The sequence below is a fragment of the Oryctolagus cuniculus genome, chromosome 15 (genome assembly GCF_051225735.1).
Source record: "Oryctolagus cuniculus isolate XC-2025 breed Fujian yellow rabbit chromosome 15, ASM5122573v1, whole genome shotgun sequence".
Taxonomy (NCBI): domain Eukaryota; kingdom Metazoa; phylum Chordata; class Mammalia; order Lagomorpha; family Leporidae; genus Oryctolagus; species Oryctolagus cuniculus.
Window position 1 is genome coordinate 4722613 of NC_142881.1, and position 12184 is coordinate 4734796.

Consider the following 12184-nt stretch of genomic DNA (forward strand, 5'->3'; position numbering starts at 1 on the left):
TGCACTAAGATAAAATATCACTTAATTCCATTCATCCACAATCTTTCTGAAGTGCTCCGGTTTACAGAAAGGAAGGATGGAGAAGGCAGGAACAGCGGGAAGGGGAGAGGAAGGAGGAGGAGGAAGAAATTCGGCGTTGATCCCACCCAACAGAAACCACCACATTCATATTTTGGTGTCTTTTCTCTGCCAGTATTTTTAAACTCAAAATGTCATGTAACTGACAATCACAAAGACACTTAATTACCTAAATTTGACATAATCTTGTCACCACTTGAAAATGACGTTATAATAGTACATTTAAAATTATCTTATTCCCGAATAAGGATGCTAACGACAAATCCATTCATCTTAAAGAGCTGCTGGTAACTGGAAACTGTTCTAGAGGCGGAGCCCATTCCATAAATGGATAATGAGATACCTGCACATCAGGTATGTGTGCACCAATACATGTTACAAATTATAAATAAGCTTCATCTATAAACTATTTGTACTTAATTCAAGCTGCTGTGTTAATAAAAAGCAACACATTTGCATTTTAAAATGTTGCAGCTCAAACGTTTTATTAATACTGAGTAGCTTTTGGCCTAATTAAAAGTATACCACACCTGAAAACTTGTGTACAACAGAAAATTTTGTAAACTAAGTGATAATGAATTACCCTAGAGGTAATCTTATATTTAAATCCATTCCACTGCAAAGCCAGGAATTCTGTGTAAGCCCAGAAGCTGCAATCCATCACAGCTGCTTCATGAAAGATCTGCCTAAATGGTGACTAAACAATGGAGATGGTGGACGCATGCGTGCTGGCCACAGGTGCCACCGCAGCTCCAGCTCCCCCCCTCCCCCCTCCCCCCCCAAGACTTCTGCCAGCGCCACACAGCCCAGGGTGGAAAGCAAGCCTCAAAAGGAAAACCTCTGCAGAGCAGGGTGGACTTGTTCTCAGATTACAGAGAAAGCGCCACGAGTCTGGAACTTGCCAGCGAGAAGAGTCCCAGAGAACTCTGTAGACTCTCGGGGGAAAACCCTGGAGAACCAGGGACAAAGCCACACAGGCTGCGCATCCCCAAGGCTACAGCATGAACCTGACCGAGTTCAGATATCTCTGATGAGCCCCACTTTCTCAGCCTAGAAGAGACAGGATGAGTCACCGTTGGGGGAAGAACCCATCATCTTGAGCTTTTACAGCTTGACATACACACAATCCTGCCTTCAACCAAAAATGATGAAAGGCAGCCAAAAGGCCAGACCAAAGGGCCAAAGAAGGTGAAAGAAATAGACCCACAGGTGATCCAGACACTGCCCGTAGCCAATAAAAAAATCAGATAATTATAATTTATAATATTTTAAAACCAATACAATACAGAACAGAGGCAAACAACACATTAGTAGATAAAATTTTGAAAAAAGAATTTAAAAAATTTAAAAAAAGAATCAGGGGAAGTCATGGTGACACAGGGGGTCAATCCCCCAATTAGGATGCCCAGATCCCCAGTCGGAGTGCTGGTTTCTGTCCTGGCTTCCCTGTTTCTCATTCAGCATCATGGCAGGCAGCAGGCGATGGCTTGAGTGTTTGGGATCCTGCCACCCACTGGGAGAGCGAGACGGAGTTCTGGGCACCTGGCTTCAACCTGGCCCAACCTGGCCGTTGTAGACATTTGAGGAATGAGACAGCAAACAGACGATGGATGGATCTCTCTATTTCTGTCTCTCTCCCCCTCTCTCTTGCTCTTTCAAGTAGATATAAATAAATAAAAAATGAACCCAGAGAAGAACATTTTTAAAAAGAATCAAATGGAAATCCTAAAACTACAACATTACAATCTGTTAAATTAAGAATCCAATCTATGAGTGTGAAAGCAGACACAACAAGAGACAAAATTAGTGAAAAGAAAGATAATCCTCAGAAACACAAGGAACAGAAGCACAGAGGAGGAACACGCAGAGAAGAGAGATGGGTGGGCACGGAGGACGGCGCGTGAACTGAGGGCCAAGGACAGCAGGGCGACAGGGCAATGCTACAGCAGCGAGATGACAAAGACACGCATCCAGAAATTCCAAAATCCAAGGAGGGTAAGTAAGAAGCAAAGCATTCCTATGCAATTCATAGCAAGACTGCCAACAACCACAGAGACAAAAAGCAATGAGAAGCAGAAAACAAATACAGTTCACCTTCAAAGACAAAACAACACGTACAAAACCTGACTTCTCCCCAGAAACGGAGGACCCTGAAGGGAGCGGAACTCCATCTGGAAGGGGGAGATACCTGCCAACCTCGAAGGCCGTGTTACTTGGAAACAGACTTAATTCACAAAGATGGGATAAAACACTTTAATCAAAGCAAACCCTGTAGCTGACTTAGACTACAAGGAATCCCACAGAGGGTTCTTGGGCCAGGGGAAAGTGATCCCAGAGGGCAACGTGGGATTGAAGGAAGGAAGAAAAACAACCATGAATATAAAACATATAAACTGAATATCAACTACACAGAACTGTCATGTCTTACTGAGTTTAAAATATGCAGACACACGACGATGACACAAAAGAGACAGGGAATACATGGAGTTTAAGAGCTCTATTTCCCAGCTGTATCCAGCATTACCAAGAGAGCCACAATCTGAATTATTGCATAACAAGTCCAACATACCTGTTTTCATTTCTAAGATCATCATTTAAAAAATACTAAGACAATGTCTAACTAACTTACTTAAAGAACAAAAAATGGGATGATAAAAAGAAAAGGATCTGGGGAGCCAGCACTGTGGTGTAGTAGGCTAAGCCTCCACCTGCGGTGCCGGCATCCCATACGGGCACTGGTTCGTGTCCCGGCTGCTCCTCTTCCCATCCAGCGCTCTGCTGGATCAAAGTGCTTGGGCCTCTGCACCCACGGGAGCCTGGAAGAAGCTCCTGGATCCTGGCTTCAGATCAGCCCAGCTCTGGCCATTGTGGCCATTTGGGGAGTGAATCAGTAGATGGAAGACCTTTCTCTCTATCTGTAATTGTCTCTCAAATAAATAAATAAATCTTTAAGGGGGGGGGCGGGGCAGAGCTTGGGAGCGGATGCTGTGGTGTAGCACGATAAGCAGCTGCTTATGATGCTGGTATCCCATACAGGAGTGAGTGCTGGTTCAAGTCCCGGCTGCTCCACTTCTGACCCAGCTCCCTGCTAACGGAACTGAGAAAGCAGCAGCAGGAGGCCCACGTGCTTGGGCTCCTATCACACAGGTGGGAGGAACGGGGGCAGTTCCAGAGCCCTGCCTTGAGCTCAGACCAGCCCCAGCTCTTCTGGGCATTTCAGGAGTGAGCCAGCAGGGGAAGCGTCTCTCTTCTATCAGATTTTCTCCCTGTCATTCTGCCTTTCAATTAAATTAACAAACCTTAAAAAAAATAAAAGTGTGGTTGATATTTTTTTAAAAAAGCAGAAAAGAAGGAAATGTTAAACATAACACAAGTGATTAAAAAAGAAATTTAGGAGCCAGCATTGTGGCATTGCAGGTAAACCTCTGCCTGTAGAGCCAGCACCCCGTATGGGAGCAGGTTCAGGTCCCAGTTGCTTCACTTCAGATCCAGCTCCCCACTGGGAAGACAGTGGAGGACGGCCCAACTGCTTGGGCCCCACACCCACATGGAAGACCCAGAAGAAGCCCCTGGCTCCTGGTTTTGGCCTGGCCCAGCCCCGGCCATTGCAGCCGTTTGGTGAGTGAACCAGCAGATGCAAGATCTCTCTCTTTCTCTCTGCAACTCTGCCTTTCATAAATAAAATAAATCTTAAAGAGAGAGTGTGTGTTAACAGGGGCTGGCATTGTGCACAACAGGTTAAGCCACCTCTTACAACACAGGCATCCCATTTGAGAGCATGGTTCCAAGTCCCAGCAGACGAGCCATTTCCAACCCTGCTTCCTGCTAACGCACAGGGGAGGCCGTGGGGATGAGCCAAGTTCTTGGGTTTCAGCACTCACACGGCAGACCAACACGGAGTTCCCAGCTCCTGGCTTTGACCTGACCCAGACCTGGACGTTGCAGCCATTTTGGAAATGAACCAGAAGATGGAAGAACTGTCTGTCTCTCTCGCTGTACGTTTGTGTGTGTGTGCATGTGTGTCTCCCCCTTTCTGTCACTCTGCCTTTCAAGTAAATAAGTGTAAAATTAATAGAAAATTAATAGAAATATAATAGATACAAACCCACCAACTCCTTAATTACATTATATGCTAAATGAATTAAATAGTTAAAGAATTCTTAGAATGGAGGAAATAAAAATATAGATTTCTGCTTATAGTGCATCTCAAACACAAAAGAACGGAAAGGTTAAAAACACAGAATGAAAATGGCATTCAATGCAAACAATAAACAACAGATAAACAGAAACATTTCATCTTGATTTAGACGTAGACTCACAAGAAAGACATCACAATGATAAGCCGGTATGCCCACAATAATGTGGCCCCAAAATCTATAAGGCATAACTCTTGAGTCTTCAACATATTTAAAATCCTATCAAGAACCTTTCAAGGAGGAATCTTAGTAATCAGTTTCTCTGCTGTCATCCAACATGTCTGGAACACAGGAATAATTAGGCAGTGAACCCTCCACAGCACCTCTACGGAATGAAATGTCACTACGTCTCTACAAGCTCCTCGTGGCTTTATCAAATAAAACAGGAGGAGCCACCAGCTCAGCTCAGCCTGAGGTGGAGGAAGAAGGCCTCAGAGACACTGACAGACAGACAAAGTCTACGCATCCTCTGCTGTCTGTAGGTAAGCATCCACTAACTAGGAACGACGGGATCTTGGCCTATTAACTACACTCTACCCTGTGGCCCGGAGAACGCAAGCAAGAAGACAGATCTGCACAACTTATGCATGATCAATAACTAATTATTCACAAAGCTAACACCAGGCAACAAGCCAAAACTCTACCGAGCACAGGAAAGACACAAAGTCAAGCGATAACCAGACTTAGTGATTTAATTCAGGTCTGAATCGAGATGTCTCTGTTTTCTTCCTGAGGAGTTAATGTGATCCGCCCACACAGAAAACAGACAAACAAAAGTCAGCAGAGCAGGACCCAGGCTGTCGGGAGTCTTCAGTGAGTTTCCCTAGAAACCAAACGTCTTTGGGCCAGAGCTTTTAAACTGCTGTTCTCATTTCAATGCAAAATGAGCTTTCTAAACACAACCAGAAATATGGAACTGCATGGCAAGAAAGACGGAAAAATAACCGTGACAAGCTTCAATATCTTCACCTCCCAAGTTTCACCTCTTTCTTCTCTGGGTGAGTAATTACTGTCAATTATCACGGAACTGAACAATGCTCCTGCACCGTGCACAGACACAGTGGACCACTTGGAAGGAGGAAGAAAAATAAAACATCACGAAAGTTTACTCCAACTGCAAAAGGAAAAACAACGTGTCAATTCCAGCTGTGAACACGATTGTTTTTCTCCCAAGGTAATAAATGTGTTGCAGGTAAGAAAATGAGTCCTGGTTTGTTTTCTTCCCCACAGCTGCAAACACCACACATGAGACCCGTTTAGAGCTTGTGAGGGACCAAATATTCTAGGCATCGGCGGGCCCCGGGACAGCTTTTCCTCTACATAGCCTACGGAACAACAAGAATGGGATTCATCCTGAACTACAGCCTTTGATATCACTGACGAATGCTCCCGGAGAATGGCTGGGGGTGAGATTACCAAGGGGCCTTAGCTCTATCATCCATGATTTTCAGATGATGAGCTGTTTCCTAAAATACAATCTGTAAGACCGTAAACCTCTTCCAATACTTCTAGTGCACAAATTTAAGTATTTCTCAGGGCCAGCCTTGTAGCACAGTAGGTTAAGCCACCACTTGTGACGCCGGCATCCCATAAGAGTTCCACTTTGAGTCCCAGCTGCTCTTCTTTTTTTTTTTTCTTTTATTGACAGGCAGAGTGGACAGTGAGAGAGAGAGAAAGGTCTTCCTTTTGCCGTTGGTTCACCCTCCAATGGCCGCCACGGCTGGCACACTTGCGGCCGGCACATCGCGCTGATCCGAAGGCAGGAGCCAGGTGCTTCCTCCTGGTCTCCCATGGGGTGCAGGGCCCAAGCACTTGGGCCATCCTCCACTGCCTTCCCGGGCCACAGCAGAGAGCTGGCCTGGAAGAGGGGCAACCGGGACAGAATCCGGCGCCCCGACCGGGACTAGAACCCGGTGTGCTGGCGCCGCAAGGCGGAGGATTAGCCTAGTGAGCCGCGGCGCCGGCCTGCTCCACTTCTAATCCAGCTCCCTGATAATGCAACCGAGAAAGCAGCGGAAGACAGCACAAGCACTTAGGCCCCTGCCGCCCACAGGGGAGAGCCGGAGGAGTTCCTGGCTCCCAGCTCAGCCTGGCCAAGCCCAGCTGTTGCAGTCATCTGGGGAGCAAAGCAGAGGATGGAAGATCTCTCCCTCTCTATCCCTCAGCCTTTCAAATAAGTCTTTAAAAAGAAGTGTTTATCATAGCCACACAACGTGGCTACAACTGTGCTCTCCATTTTGAAATAAATGTTCCATCATTCTCTTGCCTCAAGAACTGTAGTAAGCAGCTAGGATCCAATTTTTAAAAACATTTTGGGAAACAGAAGAACAACAATGAACTATTAAAGTCTAGGATATCATCAGCGGGTTCAAAAGCCCATGAAGTATTCATGGATGCAGGAAGGAACAAGGAGGGGAGGGGAAGAGAGGAAGAAGACAAGGCTCCTGACCACTACAGATGGCTGCAGAACCGGGAGGGACGAGGCCAGCGACGCCCGGACGGGAGCTCTGAGAGCACAGGAAGCCTCCCGATTCTTAGCAATGCTGCCACTCAGTGTTAACCACCTTGTGTCTTCAACGCTCTCAGCAGTTCTGACAGGCAAGTTCAAGATCAGGTGTGGTTTTCATCTGAGCCGAAGAGGACAGAGGCAGGCGGGGGATCGTCTCTGTGCCTGGCACTAGAGTGGAGGTACTGCCCGGGCAATCAGCCACAAAGCATTAGCTGGGCCACAGACAGAAGCCGGCTGGGTATTTCTCTTTTCTACATGATCCCACAGGATGGACTCACGCCTGCAGGTCACATACAACTCCGATTACAGAAACTCAGAGAGGCAGGCACCAGGAGTCTCAGACGCTGAGTCTTCTTTTTTTTAATGAAAAAATTTATTTATGTGGAAGGCAGATTTACAGAGAGACAGAGAGAAAAATCACCCATCTGCTGGTTCACTCCCCAATGCCCTCAATGGCCGGAGTTGGGCCAGGCTGAAGCCAGGAGCTTCCTCTGGGTCCCCAACATGGGTGCAGGGGCCCACGCATGAGGGCCATCCTCAGCTGGTTTCCCAGGTGCATGAGCAGGGAGCTGTGAAGTAGTCGGGACTCAAACTGATGCCCAAATGGGAGGACAGCACTGTAGGCAGCGGCTTAACCTAGTAGACCACAAAGCCAGCCCGAGATTGAGCCTTAACCTAACGGTGAAGAATGGCTCGACAGAGCCAAACTATCTAAAATTTAATGGCCTGAAATGAGTTAGGAAGTTCCATGCTCTCAGCAACAGACAGTGTGGGTTAAAAGCATGAAAGAGAGACTTTTACTTGCCTAATTCAATCTTTGGCTCGTCACTAACTCTGTTTTTGCTGAAAACATCACTCAGTCCATCTGAAAATCTTTTCTAACCTCCCTTGCAGCTAGTGTGGTCATGTGACCTAGTTCTGCCAATGAGATGAAAGCATAGTTTGCAATTCTGTAGGGATGCAGGGAACTCTTTGAAAAGCAAGTGTGTGGCAGAGCGATTTCCCCGTGTCTTTCCCCACCACGGCCTGGAGTACAGGGTGATGCCAAGCGGGGCAGGCAGCACCTTGGAACCAGGATACACAGTATGCTGGGGCAGCACGGGAAAAGGTGACAATGGCACAAACACCCCTTGGAGCAAAATGCAGAGCTCTGAACTCTTCCCTGTGTGCCAAGAGCGAATCTTCTCAAGTTAAATCAAATAAATCGGAGTTTTGGGCCAGTGCTGTGGCGCAGCTGGTTAATGCCTGGCCTGAAGCGCCGGCATCCCATATCGGTGACAAAACGAGACCCGGCTGCTCCACTTCTGATTCAGCTCTCTGCCATGGCCTGGGAAAGCAGTAGAAAATGGCCCAAGTCCTTGGGCCCCTGCACTCACATGGGAGACGCAAAAGAAGCTCCTCCTGACTTCAGACTGGCACAGCTCCGGCCACTGTGGTCAACTGGGGAATAAACCATTGGATGGAAGACCTCTCTTTCTCTCTCTGCGGAACTCTGACTTTCAAATAAATAAATAAATATTTTAAAAATAAAATAAAATAAATTGAAATTTTACATTGTACACAGCCAGTCATATTCCTAACTACTGTAAGACTGATCAAACTCAATAAACTTTATGGACCATGATTTTAAGATTTTAGGTCATGGAATTGAAAGAAAAGAGGTAACAAAATACTTTGTTACTGGTACATCTGGGTCACCTCACTCTTTCCCAGAGCAGCATTACCTGTAAGACTACACACTCGAGGTTAGCACTGTGGCACAGCTGGGTAAGCCACTACCTGTGATGCAGCATTCCATGTGGATGCCAGTTTGAGTCCTGGCTGCTCTTCTTCCGATCCAGCTCCCTGCTAATATGCCTGGGAAAGCAGTGGAGAATGAGCCAAGTCTTTGGGCTCTTGCTACCAAGTGGGAAACCCAGATGGAGTTCTAGGCACCTGGCTTCAGCCTGGCCCAGCCCTGGTCATCAGTCATTTGAGGAGTGAATCAGCAGATGGAAGATTCTCTCCTTCTATTTATCTCCCTCTTCTCTCTGTAATTCTGCCTTCCAAATAAATAAATAAATCTTAAAAAAACAATAGACTACATATTTGTGCATACGTATGTATCTAAATGTTCTCTGTAAAATAATAAAGTCATGAATAGCCGGATTTTTTTTAAAGTTCAAAAATAATTCCAAAGTCCATCCTGACAGTAAGTGAAAAATGTCACTAAGAGAAAGCAGCAGAACAGCTGCCCCAAGGAGGGTCCACGTGGAGAAACCCATGGCTGGAAGCAGAATCCCACGCAGGCGGGGGAGAGGGAAGCGAGCAAGGCGATTTCACTTGACGTTGGCTCTTCATTAGCGTCTCTTGTGTTTCACTAGTTTGTTCTTGTGGGGCGTTCGGCTCTAGGAAGACAAACTGAACAGACCACAGTGCATGTGGGGTAGACGGGATGGATGGGCAGCCACGCATTTCCCACTCAGGGACCGGGTCCCACCAGACTTCCCAGGAGGCAATGGAGGCAGACACGGTAACCCCGCCCCAGGACTGCGCTCTGTGTGTCGGTCAAGCTAGGAAGCTAGGAAAGGGAGGGGGAAGGGACGGGGAGAGCCAGTGAGACGGCAGGAGAGGGGGCAGTAACGGGTGTCTGGAGAGCCTGCACAGGGCCACCTACTGGTTGAACAGGATCCGTGAGCGCACGATGAACTTGAAGATGTACTCTAAAGCTTTCATAGCTTTGTACAGCTGGTCGTTGATTCCTGGCTTCTCTGCATTGTCCACGTAGTTCCTCAACACTTTTGTCAGCTTCCTGTGTGCAATGGAAACACAGTAAGGAGAAGCGCAGGCGACTACAATACCTCAATCCCTAACTCAGAAAGAAATTTGCAGTTATTTTTAGCTTGGTTCCCACTTGGTACATGCATATTCATAAAATGTTTTCTAATCACATGAATCGAGTGATAAAACATTGCTCAGAAGTGCAAGGTCTGGGCAAACAGTAGGCACGTGCTGCACATTCGCTGTTGTTCGGAGCATTTAATGTAACATCGGAGCTAACGTCTGCAGCCACAGGACGCCGGAGTGGGAGGAGGCCGGAACTCCAGGAGGTGAGCTGGCTTTCCCGATGCTAAAGAACAAAACCAAAGGGACTTGCAAGGGAGCTCAACAGAACCACAAACTGTTTACTCAAAAATGCTCTCTGGCAAAGATGACCTGGAATCAGGTAGGTGATGGGTTTTCAGCACCGTGGATGTGGTAGATGTGAGTGACCACACACCGCAAACACGTGAGCAAACTGTCCATGTGGTACCACAATAGAAAAGGACAAGTTCTCGCAAAGAACCTCAGCCATCCATGTTCATTTTACTTGATTTTCCATATCTAGTTTGCTAAGACAAGTTCTTACACAGCATATAGAAATTTTTGAGGGAATTTTTTGAACAGAAAACGTTCTCATATTTCAAAGAATTATGTAAGACTCTTTATATAAAAAGGTAGAAACAATAAACGAGGATACTTAAAGGATTTAGAAACATTTTTTATACTTCCTAGAATTCCCCAAAAAGATTATGCATTGAAAGCATAATGATCATACTCCTCTTAGTTTGCATGATTCTAAGTTGTGATCAAAAAACAAGCAACTCTCTAACTTGAAAACATTTGAAACATTCCTCATAATAAATAACTTTTCACAATGTATAACACACAGAAACTCATCAGAATTATATTTAAAATTTTCCATTCCACACGGACATAATAGGCAGTTCATACAAATAGATTTTATATTAGATACCAAAATTAAGTGCTGAGTTCATAGATACATTTTTTTAACATTTTGGGGAAAAATGACAATGATTAATATTTTTCTATTTTGCTATAAGTCAAATGATAAGAAAGTTGCAATGATAAATAATTACTCAAACCTTCAGGATACATGAGAAAGTTAACTTAAATGAAAAAACTAGAAACATCTTTAAAAACAATCAATTTCATTAACAAAAAACATGGCAATTAAAATAACAAGAAGTCAAATGTTTGCTTCATCAACTGGGGGGATGTCATTTTTGCCTCATGATTGGGGAAGTCAAGACTGCTGATGGGAAAACAGGTATGATACTTTGTAAGAGTATAAACCAGCCATGTGGGTTACAAAATCAGCTGGCAACATGTTAGGATGCAAACTTCAAATCCTCTGAGACCAGCAGTTCCATTCCAAGTTACCTGTCCTAGAGAAACTATTGCAAATGCATTACATTATCTTAATTGCAGCATTTTCTCCAGTGGTAAAGACATATAAACAAAAACATGCCATCATGTGAGACTGGCTACGTAAACTATGATCCAGCCCTAAAATGGATTATTGCACAGTTGGAAAAGGCAGAGGTTAGAGGAGAGACTGTCATCATTGACATCGGAGGGAAGGCCATTTATGCTGCAAGAACCGTGGTTATAAAACAGAAGGTTTGAGGCTGGCGCTGTGGCGCACCAAGTTAAGCCGCCACCATCCCATAAAGGAACTGGTTTGAGATTTGGCTGCTCCATTTCTGATCCAGCTACCTGCTAATGTGCCTGGGACAGCTGCAAAAGATGGCCCAAGTCCCTGGGACTCTGCACCCATGTGGGAAACCCAGAAGAAGCTCCTGGCTTCAGTCTGGCATAGACCCAGCAGTTGAGCCATTTGGGGAGTGAACCTGTGGATGAAAGATCTATCTCTCTCTCTCTCTCTCTCTCTCTCTCTCTGTCTCTTCATCTCTCTGTAACCCTGACTTTCAAATAAATAAATAAATAAAAAGAAGGTGGTTTAAAGTGGGTAATTCTATATACGATATTCTCTGCCATTGATCTTTTTATCTCCCGTTATTCCACTGCCATACTACCTTGGTTACTGAAGTTTTATAGTAAGCCTTGAAGTTTGGTGCTTCTGAAAAACTGGGCAATTGTAAATATTTTGTATTTTCATAAACTATAGATGTTTTTGTTAGAAAAACATGGTAGGGGGAGCCTAGCATTGTGGTGTAGCAGGTAAAGCAATGCTTGTCATGCCAGCATGCCAAATCGGCTCGAGTTCTGTCTGCTCCATTTCTGATCCAGCTTTCTGCTAATGGCCTGAGAAAGTAGCAGAAGATGGCCCATGTGCTTGGTCCCTTGTTCCCACAGGGGAGATCTAGAGCAAACTCCTGGCTCCTGGCGCCAACCTGGCTCAGTCCCAGCTGCTGCAGCCACTTGGGGAGGGATTTCTTTCTGTGGGAAGATCTTTCTGTGACTTTGTAACTCTGCATTTCAAATAAATAAAATAAATCCTTTTTTAAAAATGCTAGGATTTATGGGGCCGGTGCTGTGGTGCAGTGGGTTAAAGCCCTGGCCTGAGGCACCGGCATCCCATATGGGTGCCGGTTCTAGTCCCGGCTGCTCCTCTTCC

At 45.6% G+C, this 12184-nt stretch overlaps 1 protein-coding gene across 13 annotated transcripts in view; it reads right to left on the minus strand.

Moving 5' to 3' along the window:
• Positions 1 to 12184, minus strand: part of DOCK1 (dedicator of cytokinesis 1) — a 493657-nt gene that overhangs the window by 356674 nt on the left and 124799 nt on the right. For all 13 annotated transcript variants that reach the window (XM_051833503.3, XM_008274844.5, XM_089313822.1 and 10 more), the window contains exon 22: positions 9440 to 9574. In XM_051833503.3, coding sequence (XP_051689463.3) covers positions 9440 to 9574 — 135 coding nt within the window. The remainder of the gene's footprint in view (positions 1 to 9439; positions 9575 to 12184) is intronic.